Source organism: Ostrinia furnacalis, unplaced genomic scaffold (assembly GCF_004193835.3).
Source record: "Ostrinia furnacalis isolate ACB-3 unplaced genomic scaffold, ASM419383v2 OfSCF2609, whole genome shotgun sequence".
In the NCBI taxonomy this organism is placed as follows: Eukaryota; Metazoa; Arthropoda; class Insecta; order Lepidoptera; family Crambidae; genus Ostrinia; species Ostrinia furnacalis.
In genome coordinates, this window is record NW_021132848.1 from 610,506 (window position 1) to 633,030 (window position 22,525).

At 36.1% G+C, this 22,525-nt stretch overlaps 2 protein-coding genes across 3 annotated transcripts; both read right to left on the reverse strand.

Moving 5' to 3' along the window:
* Positions 1–510: 510 nt before the first annotated feature.
* On the reverse strand, positions 511–12,695 carry LOC114356018 (trans-Golgi network integral membrane protein TGN38). Of its 2 annotated transcripts, none has more exons than XM_028309096.1 (4): positions 11,408–12,695; positions 10,752–10,910; positions 9,992–10,104; positions 511–1,029 (listed from the first exon to the last, which is right to left on the reverse strand). In XM_028309096.1, the coding sequence occupies exons 1-4, from the start codon at positions 12,546–12,548 to the stop codon at positions 892–894; spliced, it is 1,551 nt and encodes a 516-aa protein (XP_028164897.1). In that variant the 5' UTR covers positions 12,549–12,695; the 3' UTR covers positions 511–891. The 2 variants fall into 2 exon arrangements, with proteins under 2 accessions (XP_028164897.1, XP_028164896.1); XM_028309095.1 differs by having other exon boundaries at positions 9,980–10,104; positions 11,408–12,694.
* A 2,747-nt stretch (positions 12,696–15,442) lies between these two features.
* LOC114356028 (odorant receptor Or1) lies at positions 15,443–22,208 on the reverse strand. Its single transcript, XM_028309114.1, has 9 exons — positions 22,026–22,208; positions 20,347–20,476; positions 18,004–18,208; positions 17,473–17,595; positions 16,815–16,937; positions 16,639–16,738; positions 16,207–16,311; positions 15,677–15,832; positions 15,443–15,600 (listed from the first exon to the last, which is right to left on the reverse strand). The coding sequence occupies exons 1-9, from the start codon at positions 22,206–22,208 to the stop codon at positions 15,547–15,549; spliced, it is 1,179 nt and encodes a 392-aa protein (XP_028164915.1). The 3' UTR covers positions 15,443–15,546.
* Positions 22,209–22,525: the final 317 nt, after the last annotated feature.

Below are 22,525 nucleotides of genomic sequence, written 5' to 3' on the forward strand. Positions count from 1 at the left end.
ATCGTGGGTTTAAAGGACCAGAAATAATCATAAGGATTTTAGGAAAAAGAAATTCGATCCATATTTCCAATTCAATTAAAAATATTGAACTATCAAAGAATGTCTAACAGACCAGAAAATTTTGAAGAGTAAAAATGTTAATCTTATAAATAATCCTATTTCTATTTTATTAATTGCATTTCATGCAAATACAGCTACCAACCCCATGTATCAGTTGGGTGAAAGGCAGACTTTGACAGCTTTACTGTCACCAGATCTGACGTTTACATTATGTTATTATCCACAATGCTATGAAAATGTTTTCAATTTATGCATCTTTTAAGAATCTATCTATATATATAAAAATGAAACCCGTTTCGCGTTGTCACGGCATCACGTGTGAACGGCTGAACCGATTTCGATAATTCTTTTTTTTAAATGTTTGTGGAAGTCCAAGGATGGTTCTTACGGAAAAAAATATTAAGAAAATCTCTACGCTAAGGCGGTACGAAGTTCGCCGGGTCAGCTAGTTTACAATAATTATTCCAGATTTCTTATTTTCTGGTGGATTCTGGTGTTTTAATACAAAAACTTTTGTCTGGGTCCAAGATCGTAACCTCAAAAAAATATTCACCCAAATTGTGACAGCTTATCAGTCATCAGACATGTGAATACTGAGGAGGCTGATAAATGTGATTATACAACTATTTTGTAGAGGTTTATACGACAAGAGTACCCGAGGTGTAGGTGTTTTAAGTCGGTTCTCCTCTCTACAACTCTGCGTGGAATGCGGACGGGCTATTTTATTTTGCAGTATTAATTAAATAATTTGTTCTTTACAACTTGATGAGAAACGTTAGTTTTAATCTCCGACTAGAGGTACGTCGTTCGATGTTTGCCTACTACCGTAGTTCAGTAGATGATTTTGCTGGGAGGGGTGGCACTGTTAGCGCTCATAGCTTGCTCTAAGGTGTCCAGGCGTTTGTACGCGTGACCACGGCTGTTGCGGCGGCGACCTGGCTGTCTGCCCTCCACTATTAGACCCATGATCTGAAAATAGATGATTAAATAGTATATTAATATTATGATTCTGCTCAATGTTGCGTTGTCAAAGTGTGAAGACAGAGGCGATTGTTTTTGTTTTGCTGTGGATACTATGCGCCAATATCATACCAATTTATTACCACTGTGCAGCTGATAGTGATAACTAATGCGCGATCGAGTGATCTAAAATGTGAGGAAATATACAAAGCCAGAACGATCATTATAGCGCTGAACATCGTCGCTATAGATTAAAGTCTTCTATTCTGCCACTTAAAGAACCCGATCCTAAGAACAAAATACAATCTAGCTGTAAATACCCGCAGTATTCTTATAATACAGTTTTAAGTTAAGGAGCATAGAGGTCGTCAGTCATTTCCAGGAAAGTTACTTTAGGGATGTTTTTTTCAAAATCATAAACGTGTAAACCTGCCTATTATCAAACGTATCCAGTTTGTCTGGTTACGTATTACAGTTAGAGAAACGCGAGTTTGGCGGTACCGGTATTTCGAAATATAAAAAGACAGCAAAACGTATGAGCACCCCACTTTAGCGCTAGCGGTATTGTATGTTTTTCCATACAAAAAAATGTGTAAGTAGATCAACAAAACCCACAAATTTGATGAAGCGTTAAATTGCGGAGATTCGAACTCCATCAAAATTACAATAACAGTTATAGGAATAAATAATTAAGGCATTAATGATCAATTAATGATAGCAACCAAGCTTACAATCAGTTTGTTTAATTCGACATGTTATCATTAAAATGTTTCGCTCGCCTAAACTCTGGCAACAGATGCCTTTTTTTCAGACGTTTCAAGAGAAAAATTTAAATATAGCTCGTAGGAATGAGAGCATATCTGCCTAGACCGAGTCTAGAATAGCGAGTAAACAAGAATTCTAAGAAAACGACATGATACATATCAAAAGTTTTTGCAATGATTATCCTCAAACTCGTTGCATAATTTTCACGCACAAATATTTAACGTGCAACCAATCATATTATGTGACCTTGAATATTTTATGAGAACCATAACGATAATGCTGTTGTAATTGTGCTTAGACTATTAATTGTCGTGTTTACAATTCGTAATGAAAAGAACAGTTGTATTAACAAGTATCTGATGTACTTCAATAATCTGTAATGGAACATAATAGGTCGTATCGAACACAATAAAGGAAGCTGACATACTTCCTTTGTCCCAAAGATTTCGCATGGAACCTATGACGCCACTTTTCGCCAACTCAATCATCATCATCATCATTTCAGCCACAGGATGTCCACTGCTGAACATAGATCAGGCAGGGCATAGTGGGGAGGTCTCTCTGTGGGCCGTAATATCCCAGAACTGGCAATAAATAAAATAAAAAGAAGAACATAATTAAATAAATAAATAAATATCCTTGGACATAAAAAAAAGTAGTGCCGGTAGACGTATTTTTATAAGCTCCGTCGATTTTCATCATAAACAGTGGAAAAACTTTGCCAATTGGAGTGAAAATGACACTAATCGTATACGTAATAATCTGTGCATCTAAACATTAATTAGTATCGGCGTAAAACATTGCGAATACTGTGATTTGTGTGTGTTTACTTGTGTGTCACGGACTGATGATGCTGACGTTCGTGCGAGTTCGTTAACACTCGTGAGCATTCGTGNTATATATCAAGATATATATCCCTTGATATATATCCTCGAACCCTGAGAAAAAATATGTAAATATTTTTATGAAATTGATATCTTTTAAATACGCCAACTTTTAAGGTGACAGTCCTAAGCCTGTTGAAGTATGAAGGGAGGAATTAAATCAAAAAGTGCCGGTAGACGTATTTTTATAAGCTCCGTCGATTTTCATCATAAACAGTGGAAAAACTTTGCCAATTGGAGTGAAAATGACACTAATCGTATACGTAATAATCTGTGCATCTAAACATTAATTAGTATCGGCGAAAAACATTGCGAATACTGTGATTTGTGTGTGTGTCACGGACTGAAGATGCTGACGTTCGTGCGAGTTCGTTAACACTCGTGAGCATTCGTGTCCTTCGAACAGAAATCGATCGAGATCTACGACCGCCCGCCGAGTCCCAACTAGTTTACGATACTTTCGGCGTATGACGTAACAGCGCTTTGGCGTAGTGGCAACTGAGTTTGGTGCGCACGTGAGAGGCGCGAAGATCAAATCCCACCAAAGTTCATACAAATTTTGTTTTCTGTTTTTTCGTTGATTGAACTGTTTGTTGCTACAGAAACACAAAAATGTCATCAAACACGAGTAAATGTGCTGGTTGCCACAGTGCAGTTAACAAACAGTATCTCCGATGCAGTTTATGCAGGAAAGTGTACGACCTTCTATGTGCTAATATTGCAGAGNTAGGTACTTATTATTATTCTGTGCTAAAACTAGAATTTAACGCCAGTTCTATAAACATTTAGCGGCTGCCATACAAATCCCCGTTTATATGGCGCCCTCCCCCCCAAATGTTATTGCAGCCACGTACGGAACGATGAGATTTTTCTCGCTAGATTAGTCCGGTTTTAATCTCACTCGTATTTTTGCTACTTTTGACTTTGTTTAAGAAAGAATGCGGAATATAAAAGGTTTAGTTACGTAATAAGATTATGAGACATGTAAAAGCTCTATTAGAAAAAAACTGTAAAGGTTTTTTATAAGTTTTTTTTTTATTTTAATATTTGACCAAACCAAATAATGGAATTTTGACTTTGACTGATAAGTTTAGTAATTTTGTGGCGGAATAGTTGTTTGTTGTGAGGCTAGGTGACAGTTTCTTATCACATGATTTATAATTAAAGTCAACAGACAAGTTACTTTCTGTACGGCAATAATCAGTATTTCCATCACCAGAAATTATAATAACGACTAAAGATCCGTGACTAGCTCTAATTAGTAACATCACAAAAAAAACAACTAGAGAACCATGACCATGTCTAGCCTAAAATTATATTGGAATTTCTGTTTTCGTAGTTATAAAAATAAAGCATTTATTTTTAGTATATTGACTTAATAATTTGTAGTACCTACTAATTCTAACTAACAATAATGTCTGGGACACAATATTACTGTTGCTGAAAACTCGTCACTACGAAACTACCATAGCAGGACCTAAGACGAAGTCCATAACAAGTAGCAACATCACTCGTAGCCCGTAGCACCCGTAGAGCATTCGTAGCGATACGTCGCAAATCTCGTAGCCCGTAGCGTCGTAGTATTATTGCTACTTCCACTCGACCGCTCCGTAGCTTTATATGTAGCAGTAGGGTTGCCAGGTGTCCGTCTTTTACGGTCTTGTCTTGCTTTTTTAGGCTTTTTATGTGGCTGCTGCGCCAGGCGAAAGTCGAGCTACAGAATAATATCAAGCGCACGCATCAGGATGTTGGGCAACCGATGATGATAGTACCAGAGTAAATACAAATGAGTAGGTCATCTTCATAGAAACGCCCGAGCGCAGCGTTGCGTTTAGCGTTGATTAGCAGGGAGTTGCGCCGAATTTTGTCGTATTGGCGCGCGCCAACATACAAACCGCGCTCGGTGCGTTTCTATGAAGATGACCTACTCATTTGTATTTACTCTGATAGTACTCACTCGTGAGCTATGACACTAATTGCACTGTGACATGTCCGGCCAAAATGAAGCACAGAGTCTTTTGTGTTTTTGGATCTCGCAACCCTAGTAGGGGCGCCCCATATAAACGGGGATAGCTCACTTCTATTATTGAGGTTTCATTTAATCAAGCTGGAACTTTATGACCATTTTATTGTGCAATAAATCTGACCAGTGGTTAGTTGCAATTGCACGTTGCCATTTTATGCATACAAATAAAACTGATGAACAGTCTTATCAAGCTGCTGTCTTTTAGAAAATCTTGAGTCAACTCAAACTTATTGGACTAACAGTACTTGATACCATTTTGTGAGATATAGCATACAAATGTTAATCATTTAAGGGTGGATTCGACCAAAAAACAGTAAATATTAATCTCAGAATAAATCTCAGTTATTCGACATTTTGAAATATTTCCCATACTGAAACTGTCAATGTGCTAGTTATACCAGGAGTTATTTTCGTAAAAAAGTTTGGTCGAATCGGGCCTTAATAGGTTGAAATACAGTTGAAATAGCTAGTTACTTTAGCTTAAAGAAGTAACAAATATCCCTCCATCCTTATAAATTTTCGAGTTTAATGGCCACTATTAAACTAGTGTAACTTTAGTAGTTCTTATAATTTTTTGCTTTAGAAGTCACTATTTACTCTTGTTCTTGTTTCTCTCACTCGTTCTTTAAAACTTTTTGTTTATTGTTTGTTAATGTGTTTTGCAAATAAAATGTTTATCTATCTATGTATTTAGTAGCTACTAGTAGTAGAGTAAATGTGCTGGTTGCCACAGTGCAGTTAACAAGCAGTATCTCCGATGCAGTTTATGCAGGAAAGTGTACGACCTTCTATGTGCTAATATTGCAGAGAAAAGTTTTGGCTCCTTAACTAAGGATTTTAAGGCGTCCTGGAAGTGTCAAGAATGTAGGAATAAACAGCCAAAGGGGGACAATACGAACACGCCTGTCCGTTCTGGTAGGGGAGGGGACTCGAGCTGTGGTGAGGATAGGGAAAATGTCACATTACGCCGACCAAATACATCCTCCCAGGGAATGTCCCCGCCTAGTGATGATCCCATTATTGCTGCTATTAGGGAACAAGTACTCGAGGCAATAAAATCGGAGCTGCCGACAATGCTTTCAAAGATTATTAAAACTGAACTCTCTACAATTAAAAGCGACCTCCAGGAACTCCGAAAATCAGTAACATTCCTGAGCGACATGCATGATGAAATGAAGACTAACATAGAGCAGCTGTCGAGGGATAATGAATCGCTTAAAACCGATAACACCACCCTTCAAGCTACGGTGTCTTCACTTTCCTGTCGTTTAAATAACTTAGAGCAGCACTTACGAGAAAACAATTTGGAGTTTCATGGGATTCCTGAGAACCGCACTGAAAATATACCGAGTGTACTGCAACAGTGTGCCAAGGTGATTGGGCTTAAGATGGAACACACCGATATCGTATCTTGCACCAGGGTTGCAAAGATGAACAAAGAGAGCAAATCACCGCGCACCATAGTGGCAAAATTCAAGAGTGTGAAATCCCGAGATGAATTCTATTCTGCGGTTACGAAATATAATAGATCCAACACCAATAATAAACTTAATACCACCTTACTCGGTTATGTTGGTGAGAAGAAGCCCATATTTGTATCGGAACATCTTTCCCCTGAAAATAAAGCTCTCCATGCTGCTGCTCGAATGAAGGCAAAGGAAAAAGCATACCAATTTGTATGGATACGCAACGGCCGTATTTACGTCCGAAAAACCTCGGATTCGCGACACATATTAGTGCGAAATCATGATAGTTTAGATCTTATTAATTAAATTTTTTGTTATTATTAAAATAGATCTTTGTGATTTTCTTAAATTTCTAAATGGATATTACAATTTTCTATCAAAATGTACGCGGCGTTAAAAGTAAAATAATTGATATTTATAATTCAATTATGTGCAATGACTATGATGTTATATGTCTTTGTGAAACGTGGCTCAATGATTCAATTCTGTCTTCGGAATTGTTTGATGATAGATATCGAGTGGTACGTAGGGATAGAGGCGTGGATTTTCTTGATCGGTTTAACAAGAAACATGGTGGAGGTGTTCTGATGGCCATCTCCAAGAGACTAGATATCACCGTTAGAGATGACCTACATACTAACTTGTTTGAGGATTTATGGGTGCAAATTAAAATTGACAAAAGTTATTTCTTAACGGTTGGTCTAGTATATATTCCCGAATATATTCCCTCGGCCTTGTTTTTGGACTTTATGCACAACTGTGAACACATAATGGGACTATCAGATCACGCTTGCATTGTTGGTGATTTTAACCTGGGAAATATGTCATGGTCCATAGATACAGGATATCCAATTACATACGAATGCGAAAAGTCCAGAGCTCTATATGACCTTTGCCATATCGCTGATCTAATGCAACTTAATAATATACCCAATCACAACAATAGATTATTAGATCTGTTTTTAACTAACAGTAAGGATTTCAGCCTTATTCAGGCAATACCCATTAGTAACCTTGATGCACATCATCCTCCTTTTGAACTAACCTATAAAAAAACAACAACTACTTTTTTAAAAGAAAACCTTCCCGAAAGGCTATGTTTCCATAGAACTGATTACGAGGGGTGTATGGCAGAACTTAAGGAAATTGATTGGGATGAAAAAGCTATAGGGTTGAACTGTAATGACTTCTTACAATTAATGTATAACATAATACATGAAATAATAGAAAAATATACACCTAAGGCCCCAATAACAACAAAAAAAAGCAATTATCCTAAATGGTTTACAAAAGATTTGATTAATTTACTAAAACAAAAAAATAAATTTCATGCAAAATTTAAAAAAAAACGTAATCCTCGGGACTATGACACATATGCTCTACTTAGGTCTAGATGTAAAAAATTAACTAACAAATGCTTTCATTCGTATATAGCTCGTATTGAGTCGGATCTAGCATTTAACATAAAAGCTTTTTGGCGTTATACTAAACTTAAGAGAGTTACAAATGATATACCCAGCAATGTTTATTATGAGAACCAAAAAGCGGAAACAGGTGACAAAGTTGTCAATCTGTTCGCGAAGTATTTTTCATCAGTCTATCCAAATAAATCGTCTCCGAACTACTGTCCAGACTTCCCTGCATCCAGTTTTACGATAAGTAGCATCCCTATTTCAATAGAAACTGTTCTGTCCCGCTTGAAAAACATAGATATTAAGAAAGGAGCTGGTCCGGATGGAATACCGCCTGTCTTTATTCGTTTATGTGCAACTGCTTTGGCTGAACCACTCTGGATGATTTTTAACAAATCACTCTCCGAGGGTTGTTTTCCGGACCTGTGGAAACTATCAAGAGTTACGCCAATACATAAGGGTGGAGATAAATCCGATGTTACCAAGTATCGCCCCATTAGCATTCTTAGCTCGTTTGCTAAGATTTTTGAAAGTATAATTTATGAGCATCTCTTTAATCATCTTTCACAGATAATAAGCCAAAATCAGCACGGATTTGTCTCTGGGCGCTCGACCAACTCTAACCTCATCGTTTATGCAAGCTACTTATGTGAAGCATTCAATGAAAAAACACAAGTTGATTCTATTTATCTTGATTTTTCGAAAGCGTTCGATCTTGTCAATCACTCAGTCTTATTGAAAAAAGCAAAACATCTCGGTATACATGGAAATCTTCATCGGTGGTTGACCTCATATCTCGAAAACCGATCACAGCTGGTGGCTTTGTATGGTTATGAGTCTAGTCCGTTTAATACCACATCTGGAGTGCCACAGGGATCAAATCTGGGTCCTCTACTGTTTCTGCTCTTTGTGAATGACCTTTTTTATCGAATCCACAGCCCATTTTTGGCATACGCCGACGATGTCAAAATATATCACAAAATATATAACTTGGAGGACTGTGATGCTCTTCAGAATGATCTTTTCNTTTCCTCGATTTTTGTTAAGATTGAAGCAAGGATCACTCAATCCACATGCACATATCGGTACCTGTACAGGTACCAAATAGACGGAGAGGCCCTTGGCAGAGTTGATGTTGTCCGCGATCTTGGAGTTATGTTCGACTCAACCCTGTCATTCAGAGCACATTATGACATCATGGTGAATAAGGCCAATAGAATGCTGGGATTTATATCTCGTACGGCCAAACTTTCAAGAATAGGCAATCATGGATGATACTGTATGGCTCATTAGTTCGGAGTATCTTAGAATATTGCTCATCAATCTGGTTTCCTATATACAGGGTGTCCCAAAAACAATGGATAACCCTGTAACCATCGATAGGCCTTGCCATGGTCTCCCTAACGTACAATTTTGACCCCAATAAAAATACTCTTTCACGCAAAAGCTACTGGATTTTGTTGAAACTTTACAGTATTATTGTTTATAACCCAGATTAACATATAGGCTAACTTATGACGATATGTGACAAATAAATTGTTAAACCTTTTTTTTAATTTATCTCCTTTTACATGCGGCTCACGCTTGATCGTATTTTTACTTTTTATTATTTATTTGTATCAGTGTGCTCTTCTAGAGAGTGTAAGACGATTGTATGTAGGTACTATTAAAATGTAATTTTAACTTATTGGTTTTGTCTCATATTCGAGGAATGTACTATGTATCATGANGTTGACAAGGACATATTCCAGCATACGTTTCGGGCTTTTAAAAATAAATTAAGAAATGCTGATTAGATTGTTGGATTAGTTGTTGTTGTAGCTAACATTAGTTTTTGTTGTTTTATCTAAGCACTTAAGTTATTAGGCATAGTTGTGTGCAGTTGTAATTGGTCCATAGATTTGTAAGTGATTTGTAGCTGTATTTTTTACTAAATAAGTAGTATTCTATGTACTGTAACTGTACCTATTAATAAATAAATAAATAAATAAATAAAAGACATTTTACACTGCGCTTCTAGTCCCAAACTAAGCAAAGCTTGTACTATGGGAACTAGACAACGGATATAAACATACTTAAATACTTTTTTTTTTTTGTAAATACATACTTATTATACATAGAAAACACCCAGTCCAATACAAACAAATATGTTCATGCACACAAATGTTTGTACTGTGCGGGAATCGAACCCGCTACCTCCGGAATAGTAGTCCGTTTCGAACCACTACACCAAACGGCCGACAGTTAAAACGGTCACCCAAAATTATTTTCACATTGCCCGATTGGTAGCGGCCTGCATCCAGCGCCTTCCTGCTACCTTAATAAACTATTGAAAACCTTATATTACGGTCAATTGAAAACTTGTTTACATAGAAAAAAATATTAAAAAGTGGTAAAGATACTCACCACTTTGCTTACTTTGCTCTTGTTGTGGTAGAGAATGTAGAGCAGCACTACCATGATGATGGCAGTCAAGAAGAATGAGAAGAAATGGTCATCATCCTCTGGGAACGCATCACTGGGGTAATATTCTGGAAATCAAAATATGTAATTAGGTAAAAGTACTATCGGCCCCAGTTCCATCTACCTTCCACCACTTCATGAGAGCAAGAGAAAAAAAAGTAAATACATTAGAGCAGTCTATCTACCATTATTTCAAATATTTACTTAGCGCGACGGTCGCCTATTTCTCATGTCGAATTTAGAATAAAAGTAAAATCCTAGGTATTACTTTCAAACTACATGATAATCGCAATAAGAATCAGATAACCTTAGAACTGTTTATACAGATGGCCAACAATGCAATAACAATTATGTGCTATTATTCATTACAGTTGTAACATTCATATCTAAACTGGTCGGTAAAGATTAATGAGAATTTTTATGACAATTCATATTTTAATACTGAATATTGTATCAATTTATGAAAACTCATACAGTAGAATCTACTGAGTAGATCATAGTGGAACCAGTGCAACTTACTAACCTCTAACAATTTTGTACCTAAGATAATGTTAGTGATGAATAAATTTCATTTTCATAATAAACACACCATAAATCATCACCCCACCATAAATCATGCCCACCTGGGTAATGATAGGTGGTAGGCGCTGCCAATTGAGAACCTCTTCCTTTTTTTGAAGTTAATTAAAAAATGAATAAGTAAAACAGTACTAACCTTTTTGAGACATATCATTCACATTAAACTGTGAGATGGATGAATCCATATTCTTGTTAGCTTTTGGGTCTGGCTTTAGGTCCGCCTCTCCTAAAGATTGATCATCACCATCGTCACCGCCTTGATTATCTGATATTCCATTTCTAACTTCTTCTGAATCTGAACAGAAAATAACATGCAATAGATTTAAAAGTCAAATATTGGTTTACCTTGAATCTGTGAGCACATTCTTATTTACACTGCTTACTAAATTGTTTGTGCAACATTATAGGTCTTGGCACTAAAGAAGAAGAAACTATATTTGAATATTTTTGTTACATTCATACAGCCAGCTCATGATATATTCATGTTATGTTATTTTCTTACTGCGCACATTATTGTAATTCGACTTTACTTAATATCTCATTAAAAAAATAGATTCCTAACAAACTTGAATTAAATCATAATGGTATATTAAAGAAATCTTGTATTACACTCAAATACAAATGTTACTTGACTCATAACTTTTCTTGCACAATGTACAGCAATTTCAAAATATTGCACAACTTGACTTTCATAACTAGAACTACAGAAACTTACTATTTTACGTATTCATAAAACTTGATAAGCAGTCATTAAATCAAGTAAAGAGATAAATATGATAATTAAGTTTTTACCTAATTCATTTTGGTAGTCATCAGGGTCCGCCTCATTTGCATTTGGTTTACCGAGTTGACTGTTAAGCGAGCCATTGGGAGCCACTTCACCTTCCTGTTTCTTAGGAACGGCAGCAGTATCATCTTTAGATACACTGGTGCGTTCTGGCTTGTTCCCAGGTTCGGTTCCCAGGTGGCCTATTGGGTTATTTTGGGTGCCATCCACTGATGCTGCACTGTTAGCATCACCAGCAGTATTATGGATATGGCTAGCTGCTGGTTTTTCAGGGTTGGCAGTAGGAGCTGGGACTAAGTTATTCAAGGGATGTTCCGCAATAGGCAATTCTGGATTTGTTTCTGCATTAGCAGTGGCTTCAGGATTTGCTTTTTTTGAAGTCACAGCACTGTCAGCAGCATCTGGTTTGACATCAATAACAGCTTCTGGTTTCACATCAATAACACCTTCTGGTTTGACATCAATATCCGCTGAGTTTTCCGGTTTGGGTTTAGGAACAGCTGAATCTTTAGCAGAAACATCTGGGCCGCTTTGTGCATGAGGAACCTCAGGTACTACTTCAGGCTGTTTAATTACATCTGTTCCAGTAGGCAGAAGTTCTGCAGCAGCAGAACCAGACTGAGTAGGAGCAGCGATTACCTGTAACTTTAATGTCTCCGCACCCCATTTAAAGTACTTGCAATAGAAATTAGATTCCACATTCATGAAGTCATTGTTGTCAACACTGCACACTCTAGCACACATTATTGGATTAGTGAACACAAGATTGACATATTTTTTGTACACCTCCCCCAAATCAGTGAATTGCCAATCTTTGGCACCAATACAGAGTTTGGAGACGTCTTGTTCCTTCTTTATTTTAGGGGAAAAATCTTCGGTGAGAGCCAATTTTGATGCTCCCACTGCAGTACATAGTTGTTTGTTTATGTCATAGAACAACATACATTGAATTTTTTTCTCGTCATACGGAGGAACATTTACATGGCATTCCTTTAGTTTACTGGTGATTTGTGTGGAAATAAATTGGTTCTCACAGGTGCTTGCAAGCTTGCTTAGCAAAGTAGAAAGATCGGTTCCATTTGCAGGTGCACCCGAACTCTTCGAATAAAACGTCACTAATATCAGAGCAGCAAAGTAGCGAAACATTGTATTCAGTTTTTATAAATCACAAGAGGATAATTACACTTTTCACAACACGATTCAGTAAACACGATAGAATCTTGGAGGAAATGAAATACGATAAAACCAGAAACGACGAACTTCTTTTTTTAAGGAAATTATCTGTCAATGTCATTTAATTTTGCTGTCTGTAATCTGTTGTGACGCGGCGGTGCCCAAATACTAGAGCAGCTCTTGACACGATACTAGTTACAGAGCACGTATACTAGTTTTGACCTGAGCAGAGGACAAACTGTGATTTTGTTTAAAAAATATGTTACTCTATTATTTTTTATGATGAAGCGGAAGCAAAGTCAGAAAAGGTTACAAAGTATAGACATTGTAAAAATATGAATGCAGAATAGAAAGATTTTTTTAGCCATGCTACGCCGCCACTGGGCCCGGCCCGGTTCTATAGAAGGCTTGCGTGGGGATACAGACAAATCCAACACGTAGAGGCCGTTTGTTAAAACGGCATCGGTACGCCTTTAACTGGTATAGAGAAAAATATTTTTTATTAGTTTTAAACCTTATGTTTTCTCAATAAGGTTCAAAATATGGTGACAACAATTCTGCCTAGAGATGAAATGGATATCCGGTAACTATCCGGTAGGTTGGATATCCGGCCTAAATTTACTATCCGGCCGGATACCGGATATTAAAAAACTACGACAATTTATTTTAATAAAATGAAATACATTAATCTTTGATGTAAATAATATCAATAAAAGGCTTAAAATAATGACGGCTTTTATTTAAAGTCCAAAAAGTTACAAAAAAGCCATATTAAGGCCTTTCAAAAAACTAATTTCTTTTTCTATACTATTCACTATAATGACGAATACTAAATAAATATCTGTTAATGTCGAAAAACATAACCCTCCTTCTGGTGCAGTCAGGTAAATATAGCCAATTAATATAGGTGATCTTTTTTTCACTGATGGTCTGATGAAATAATGCAGTTCAGTCACATAGCGCAGCAAGTAAGCTAATTTAATTTTCCCTATTCAACCGCACACTCACGATGGCTACCGAAATCGCCCGAATCGATCTGCCCCCTAGACAAGTGGAAAAATCTGACATTTTATTCAGACGGATTCAATTTTTGAAAAGTGTTACTCGTTTAGTCTTCTAGACCCACTGATCGCGTTCGAAGCACCTGTCCGGCGCTAAACTCTTCACGACATAAAACGAGACAATGGGCCAACTATCCGGCCGCCGGATATCCGGCTATCCGGCCTAGCAGCTGGCTGGATATCCGGTATCCGGCCAAACCACTATCCGTTTCATCTCTAATTCTGCCACTACCAGGTAAAAGCGCAAAATAATCGACAAAAGTGAAAGTGGTGCACATGCTGGATCTGGTCTCTGACTATATCATGGGATGTAGCCAGAGACCATCACCAGCCTGTGCACAGGAGCTATTGCAGTTATTGGAGAATGGACTAGGGTTATGGATGAAGGATGGAGGGACTGGTTACTGGGCTATGGATGGAGACTACGGGTCACGGCTGCCTGGTTCATAGTCTCTGACTGAAAAAATGGCAGGCGGTGTGACTAGCCAGCGACTAAATCTAACATCAGAGTACCTATCTCGCCTTTTATTTCTCTCTTGGTCTTTTTTTCTATTAAAAGTTTGCCCAATTCTTATGGTTTTGGCCCTAAAAATAAAAACTGTGCTTTAAAATTCGTCTCTAAAATACCAAATTAATTAAGCGAATTTAGTAATACAGTCAATAACTTTATTTTATTTATAACACTTAAAATGTGAAGTACACTTTTATTAATTAACTTAAAATGACCATGCTATGAGAACCAAACATTCAAAGTACTTGAAAATATTAGAAACAGGTGCACCTAGTATTAAAATACTAAATAAATATTACATAGCCATAAAAATCAACTAGCACATCTCTATACAAAATGACATGTGTCAGTGTCAGCTGTGGACGCGTTCGTATATTTATTAATTAATAACGTTATGTAACTTATAGTTAATAACGTTATTGATATATTTTTTTATTTAAAAAATTAAATAATGTTGCAAATAATTTATTTGGAGCAGCAAAAGATCATAATGGTAAACTTAAACCATTCAGTAATTCCCAACATTTTGTGCTTATATTGAATTTCTATGAAAATAAAAAAAAAGTAAAAGTATTTTATTTGCCAACAAAAAGTTTACAGTCTGTTTATAATTAAAGCTTCAATAATTTAAATTGCTTTATTAATCTAAGGGCTGATTTTTCAATCGTCAGATATAGTACCAAAATACTGAACTGTCCTATGCATGACATTGACAGTGGGGCGCCACCGTCAATACCGGATCGCTAGTTCCGATTTTTGCCATGTTGGAAACCATTAGTTGAACGATGGTAGCGCCCCCCTGTCATTGAGTTTGGCGGGACAGTTCAGCGTGGGTCATCTATAACTTTTAACTGAAGAATAAATTGACACATTGACAGTTTCAGTATAGGAATTATGTCAAAATGACAAGTTTATTCTTCAGATAAAAGATATCTGACGATTGAAAAATCAGCCCTAAGTCTAAAGGCATAACTACTAGACCAAGAGCTAGTGAACGCCAGACCTACGTCATTTTATAAAAGCTGAAAGTTTGTCAGCCTATGCTCCCAATATAGGATAGCATGTTGGTGAATCATGAAGTTTGGGTCATCCTTTTGATAGTTCCAACTCTTTGCTAGACAGTTTTTTAGGATAACTGCAGCAGCTTTTTTTAGCGTTCACCAGCTCTTAGTCTATACCTAGTTATGTAACTTACTTGTATTTTACTAAGTTACTAGACAATTACATTATTTAGTACAGTGGATAAAATAATAAGTACTTAGATAAAGTAGCTTGGCAGGAGGTATACAGTTCATTTATGATTGCTTTACTGTAGCATAACTTTTATTTAGGTACTAAGTATGTGATACCTATTCTAAGAAACTTTAAATACTACATGAAAAGCTTATAGCCTAACAAATTAATGATCGGAGTTTTTCAAAAACGCATAGAAAGAGTAGGAACTGCGAACAATCTGCAAAAAAAGGCAAATGGTTATTTTATGTGTCAGACCTTAATATAAAATAAGATTTGAATTTAACGAATCATACCGAAACAAAGGTACTGTTGGAGAGAGGTATAATAGAACCTGCGGTAGGGCATATAGGCCGCTTGATCCTCTCCATGAAGATAAGCAGGTGTAGTCGAAGCTTCACGGGAATCTCTAGCCAGTCTACATCGTAAGCTGATTCCGTGAGTTTGATGCTCTGAAATGTTTGCGATTTTTTACTTTTTTTACCTAAGTTTAGGTACTATGAAATGTTTGAGTCATGGCCGTTAACCTTTTTTTACCCAGGTAAAAGGCCTATCCATACCTACCAACCTACTAAAAACCTGGGGTATTTCCTCTGCCGCATTGTGGTCGGCGCCTTGGGTAGGTACCTAGTACCTACTAGAAACGACCAAGGCGCCTTCCGCGGACGTCCCGCCCTACAAAGCGGGACCCAACACGCCCTCACTAAACTTTCGCCACCGAGCATAGAGGTACCATCATTATCACCTCTACCTAGCCAATTTCTTTTTCTCAAACTATGAAGTATAGTTATACTTACAGATACCTAAGGCAATTAAGTTCTCTTACCTCATAAAATAACTCGTTTCCAAAAAAGCAATACAGGAATATCTGCATGAGAATACAGATAATGTACATAACCATGGACACAAACTCCACTGACGCTGGATTAGTCTGAAATTTAAAGTTAAAATCAGTATTAAGTAAGTACACAGTATTCAATTATCAGCAGAGCGGAAATGGAGTTAAGGGACTCCCCAACTTTTCTCTTTTTAAATTTTTCAAGACTGAAACCTGTTCCTATCGCTCATGCGTCAAGCTAGGTTTTGCTTTTTAAAGCGGCATAATTATGTTGATCCTAAAATAAGGGACTGCGTAGGTATTAATTAGGTGCTTACCTGCCTTCGAGGCCTTACTATTAAATAATATTCCGTGTTAAATCGAATCATCCCAGAAGTATGGCGAGATAAGTAATACGCTTGATTGAATTATTATACTTACGCTGACCATCCTATAAGCTGAGCAGCACAAAATCCACCCGCCTATGATGAATTGATAAAACACAGCCCCTCCAAATATATCTTGAATTTTGTCAGCCGAGCTGGAAATTTATCGAGTATTCGAGTCCCATTAACATAATCGAATTACATCTGATAAAAAACAAGAAACAGACTTACTTCACGATTTCTTTGTGATGTATTATCATTTTGCGGAAACGCTTCTCTAGAATTTCGGAGTAAGAGGATGAGGTGTCGGCCATTTCTTCTTTGCTTTTTTGTACCACGTTTTCCAAATCGATTCTGAAAATTGACCCATTATGTACTATAGTAAGTAAGTAGTTAGAATAGGTGATGGATTTTTAGTCATATAATAAAATAGGTACTTAATTTTATTGATAGGGTAAAGAAATATGAAAATCAGTTACAATCATAACGATCAACAAATTAACTGTTACTCTATTACTATTTTCATGTTTTTTCAGGTTCTTTCCCCCTCCCAGTCCTTTATCAAAATGTTAAAATTTGCAAAAATTCGTCATATACTTGGAACAAATAATTTTAAACGAGTAGCTGTTGAAATTACTAAATCTTGTCCCTTACCAATAGTTGAAAATTACAACTTTCTATTGGTAGAGCCGTTTTGAAAAAACTGATTTTGTGCTGAAACTTTTTAGTTAACCACGATTTTCCTTGATTAACATCAAATAAGTTTATTCCCGAGTGAAAATAATATTATAATTACATGTTACGTGCTCATATTTTTACGGCTGCACGCGGAAGCCAAGTCGCTATCGTAATAGCCAGCCATTTTTCACGTTTATTTACGTTTGCCCACCTGAGAATAGAAACTTGCGTCCTGCATTGTTCTAGAAGGAAAGTGATGAAGACATCCATCGCTGTATTAGCGTGCGCCAGCCAGGATGTCTGGATCCAAACGTAGACGATGGCAATGTAATATCTGGATAGAAAGCAATAAATGAAATTGATATTCGTGTCTTTTTGCAGATGATAAACATGACACACGTCATAAACGTAATATAATAATTTTGTAGTATTTTTTGAGAAAGGTTGTAGGGCCTTGATTATTATCGCTGATTGTGCAATGATGAAAAGTAACGGATAAGTACCATTGTAAAAACTCACTTCAACTAATATTAACAGCTAATATCTCTGTATTTTTTAACCCAATAACAACTTTTAGAGATCCCTTTTACTTATCAACTGATTCTTTTCAGGCGAGAAAAGATGTTTCCCGGAGTGTAATGAAAACATTGTAGTTACCTATGTTACCTTTTATAAAATATAGTTTTGTTTCAAAGATAAAAACAATGAATCAATAAATAAAGACATTTTTAAAATTTCTTACTGTGGATCTTGATTGGCATCGAACGGTAGCCACACCGTGCTCTGTATAGGTTTTCCCTGAATGTGCATCAAAGTAGGATGGACTACCCAAAGAAAACAAGTGAAGAGCGACATGTGGTTGAATATTCGGAAATAGAGCATAGCATTGCGGATCGTATCCACTAGAAGAGGCCGGTGCTCTGGCAGTCCTTTGTTGAAAATTGGCCCTGCAATGTAAATTGGACTTAATAAATATAAGTTATATCTCAAATTCAGTCAACCTTTTTGCGAACTGTTGCCACCCGCAACCACGTTCCCGAAAAAGTTTGCTGAATATAAAAAGTTCAGCTCATTTGGTATGAATCTGTATGAATTTAGACAGCATTTTTAAACAGTTTTGCACAATATTGTTTGTACAAAATAATTATTATCCTTACATATGATATGATATTATGGTTTGGAGATACCTCCAACATTGTATAACTCGCTTGACAGAAAGAAAGACGGATGGACAACTAAAGCTTAGAAAACGGTCCTGTTGACACTCTTTTGTGACAGAACCATAAGAAGAACTAAGAATTTACCTTACTTATTATTTCTCAAGGTATAATTTTTATGCCGAATTTTCTCAGAATAAGAGCGTGGTTTAGATTTTGCGACCATGTTCCGCGAAAAATCCTTACGAGCAAAGCCGCGGGAAAAGCTTATTAAAAACGTAGTTAACCCATTCCTCCCCACTGTCCTATTTTTAGGACACCATATTCAACATTTTTTTTTTACAAGTTAATAAACTATTTTTTATTGTTTTTGACAAAATTCGTATTCTTGCACTGTTATTCTAATAAAATAATTTTTTTCGGCTGCAAAAAGTGTATCCGTTATTTTAATGTAATTTTTTCAAATTAACATTTTTGTTGCCTCAAAAAGAAGCATCATATTTTGATTTTATATACCATAATATAAAAAAACTGGCCAACTAGAATTTACATAAAACTGATTCTTAGACATCTACCAATACATAAAAAAATAAACATAAACATAACATAATTTAAAAACTTGTGGTAATGTTTCAAAATAAGCCGTACTATAAATATGACACTGGGAACATGTCTATACAATTTGCCGCGAAGGCATTTTCGGATCTGCAACGATAAGCACTAGTTAAAACGTGTCAATTGTTTGTTTCTTGCGGGTCTTGTGTTTAGATTACTCAAAAGGTCTCTGCCGAACAGATATAAAGAAAACTGTAGTGGTGAGGAGTTGGACGATAATGAAGTAGCCATATTACCTCCGGACGAAGTGGACGAAATGACTGACATGGAAGAAGGTTCTGGCGACTTCTTCTAGTAATCCAGTATATTCTGAAATTCAGCTAGTATCTAATACCGCAAAACAATGGGCTTATTCCACTATTCCCCATTGACAATCCCCGTCAACGGGGAAGAGTGAACTTTTTGTTCACTAATCCCCGTTAACGCCAATTGGAGCTTATAATGGGGAATAATGAACTAACAAGTTCATTAATCCCCGTTATATTAGGATTTTATTTTTAACGTAATGGGGATTAACTAACTTTTTAGTTCATTATTCCCCATTATAAGTTTTATAAGCTCCAATTGGCGTTAATGGGGATTAGTGAACAAAAAGTTCACAAAACTTCAAATATTTCTATGGTTGACTTTCGTCCAATTCTGTAATCAATAGATTATCTTCAGCTTCAGAGGCAAAAAATGGTATTGGCCTTAGTCATTCGTGTTTTAGACATGTCCCTAGTGAATGCATGGATTATTTATTATTTACAATGAGGTAAATAAAGATGAGACATTGAAATCTAGAAAGATTTCAAGCGTAGGGTTTTTTCTTGGATAAAAAAATCGGGAGGCAAGGCAAGAAAACCTGCATCAGGTACATATGAACGCCTTTTACAACCTGTGAGGTTTGACAATATGATCAATTTTAACGACTATATGACGAAGAGGGACAAATAGAGGCATTGCCAGGGAGAAGATTGTAAAAAAAACTCTTATTTTTTGCGCTAAATGTGAAAAAAACACTCTGCAGTGATTGTTTTATACCTTACCATACAAAATAGGTTCCTAAAACTTTATGTTTAAAGCTGTTTACGGACAAATTTTCAAATACTGCTAATTTTCTTACAATTGTTATCTTTTATTATTTTTGATCACATGTCCCCACTGTCATATTTATAGGACAGGCTGGCTCAGCATTAAAGGTACTATTTTTTTTATTTTTTTGTTTTTATTATTTTTTCTTAGCCTATTATGAACTTAGTTTCAAGATTTGATCAAAAAATTCCAAAGATTTCGATGCTTGGGAAGTAATGGGTTAATCTCAATGAACAAACCTTTCAAAGTGTTCAGAAGTTCCTCGATCCGCTCGGGCTTACTTTGAAAAACAACAGCCTTGTAAATGCAGTCCGTGTTGGTGAGAAATAAAAACATGGTCTCCATCACTTTGTTCACATCATCGCGACTCTGAAATGTTTTCCAAGAGCATAGTTTCAAAGTAAAGCTTCTAAGAAATTTGCTACATAAAACTCTATCTATGCAAGTATTTCAGATTATTTGCTAGATAATCGTTTAAGCTTTTCTTTTCATAAATTATACGAAAAAGTTATTGAACAAAACAAGCGCAAACGAAATATCTAAATAGGTACTCGAGCTGCACAATGAAACTTAAGCAACAAAGTCTCTTTAGACAATACTTAGGACAAATTTGTATTGAGAAAAAATGTGAAAACAATCAATCATAATATAGGCACGAGCATAGGTAGGTACATTAACTTTATCTATACTTATAATAAATCTGTAGAGAGGTCAATTCTGTACATGAAATATATTTTCAAAATAACTATCAGGGGGTGATTAGTGATCGATACTGATGCCAANAAATACCTACTTATTATTTTACTTTATTTTAGTATTGTAATAAATTTTTTACAGTTTGTTTATCTCAATTTGTGTATCTCAGTATTTTTCGACAGTACCTATCCCATCACCATGATCTAGTCTCGGGCCTCGGGATTGCTATCAGCCACCCGGGCCCTTCCGGCCCAGTCCAACCCTGCGCAAAATGATTATAATCTTTTTATTTATTTATACTTTAATGCCAAAATTTTAACCTAAGGCGAACTTAATCTCACATTTAATAAATTATACATAAATAAGTGTTTTGAGAAGTAGTATTTTAATCTATGTTCTGTGAATGACAAGTGTTATCTGTCAAGTGTCAAAAAACTTGAAAAACTTTTACGAAATTTTTGAATTATGTTAAATTTGTTTTTAAACACAAGTAAGTATAGATTATTACACTTAATTAAGGCATTCTATCAAAAATGAAAACAACCCAAGTTTCAATAACTACTCCTGTAACTTTGGTTTCTTCTATATCAAANTTTTTTAATTTATGAAAATGCTCTCCATTCTTAGTGAGAATGTTTCAATGTTGACAACACTTCTGAAATGTCAAAATTCCGTCGAATTAAAAATCAGAGTTTAAACCAATGCCATAAATATTACCATTCATAATATACAAAATACCATAATGTTAACAAATATGAAATAAAAAATGTTATACATATAAAATATAAGTTAACAAATATAAATTGACAAGCAAGCATGCAAACAAGCATGCAAGCAAGCAGCAAGCATGCAATCAAACAGCAAGCACGCAAGCATGCAAGCAAGCTGCAAGGAAGCATGTAAGCATGCATGCAAGCAAGGGTGCAAACAAGCAAGCCTGCAAGCAAGCAGCAAGCATGCAAGCAAGCAGCAAGCATGCAAGCAAGCAAGCAAGCAGCAAGCATGCAATCAAGCAGCAAGCACGCAAGCATGCAAGCAAGCAGCAAGCAAGCATGCAAGCAAGCATTTGGATTGCCTTATCTCCGGCGCTGCGGGAAGTGCGGTCCTTCCGCTCTGGCGTAACATATACCCGGCATGCCATGCTCGCTTCCGCAGCTTCGGCTTGCTGGNTTAATTATAAGATAACAATTTAACTAAATTAGTAGAGCAAGTTATACAATACATAATAAATTTTCAGAATTTGCTGAATGGTGTACACTGAGAAGAACCCAATGAGCCATCGCAAATAGATCGTGTGAAAAAATATATGATGCTTGGGCGAATCTTGATTTAGTCTGAAAATTCCTGATGCTCTTAATATCCACACATGAGGAGCTAGACTTTTGTATGCCAAGAGTTCGTCCATATTTTCGAGTTCTTCAAGCCTTTCTTAAGTGAATTTTAGTACTAAAATAGAACACACAACTTAACCACTGAGGAAATTTTAACTTAATGGGTATTTGGCTGGGTGTTTCGTGTCATCACGCTCCTCGACTTAAATATTGCTTATCAGTTTTCTAACTAACAATTACGCGGAGGTGTAAACAGTTTAACAATAGAAAGCAAATTCGGATATTATAGTGTAGATTCTTATAATAAGTTTAAAAATGAGCTTTGATATTCGTAGTAAGGTTTGATAAGAGTTCTTATCAACTTAATAAATTATATTAATTACTCAAGAAA

Coding starts and splice junctions, on each gene's coding strand:
- LOC114356018 (XM_028309095.1), bottom strand. CDS start 12,548: ATGTTTCGCTACTTTGCTGCTCTGATATTAGTGACGTTTTATTCGAAG. Junction 10,911..11,407: donor TGACTACCAAAATGAATTAG/GTAAAAACTTAA, acceptor TTTTCTGTTCAG/ATTCAGAAGAAGTTAGAAAT. Junction 1,030..9,979: donor AGAGCAAAGTAAGCAAAGTG/GTGAGTATCTTT, acceptor ATCTATTTTCAG/ATCATGGGTCTAATAGTGGA.
- LOC114356028 (XM_028309114.1), bottom strand. CDS start 22,208: ATGGACGAACTCTTGGCATACAAAAGTCTAGCTCCTCATGTGTGGATA. Junction 17,596..18,003: donor GATGCCAATCAAGATCCACA/GTAAGAAATTTT, acceptor CTTTCTATCCAG/ATATTACATTGCCATCGTCT. Junction 16,938..17,472: donor ACGCAAGTTTCTATTCTCAG/GTGGGCAAACGT, acceptor GTCAATTTTCAG/AATCGATTTGGAAAACGTGG.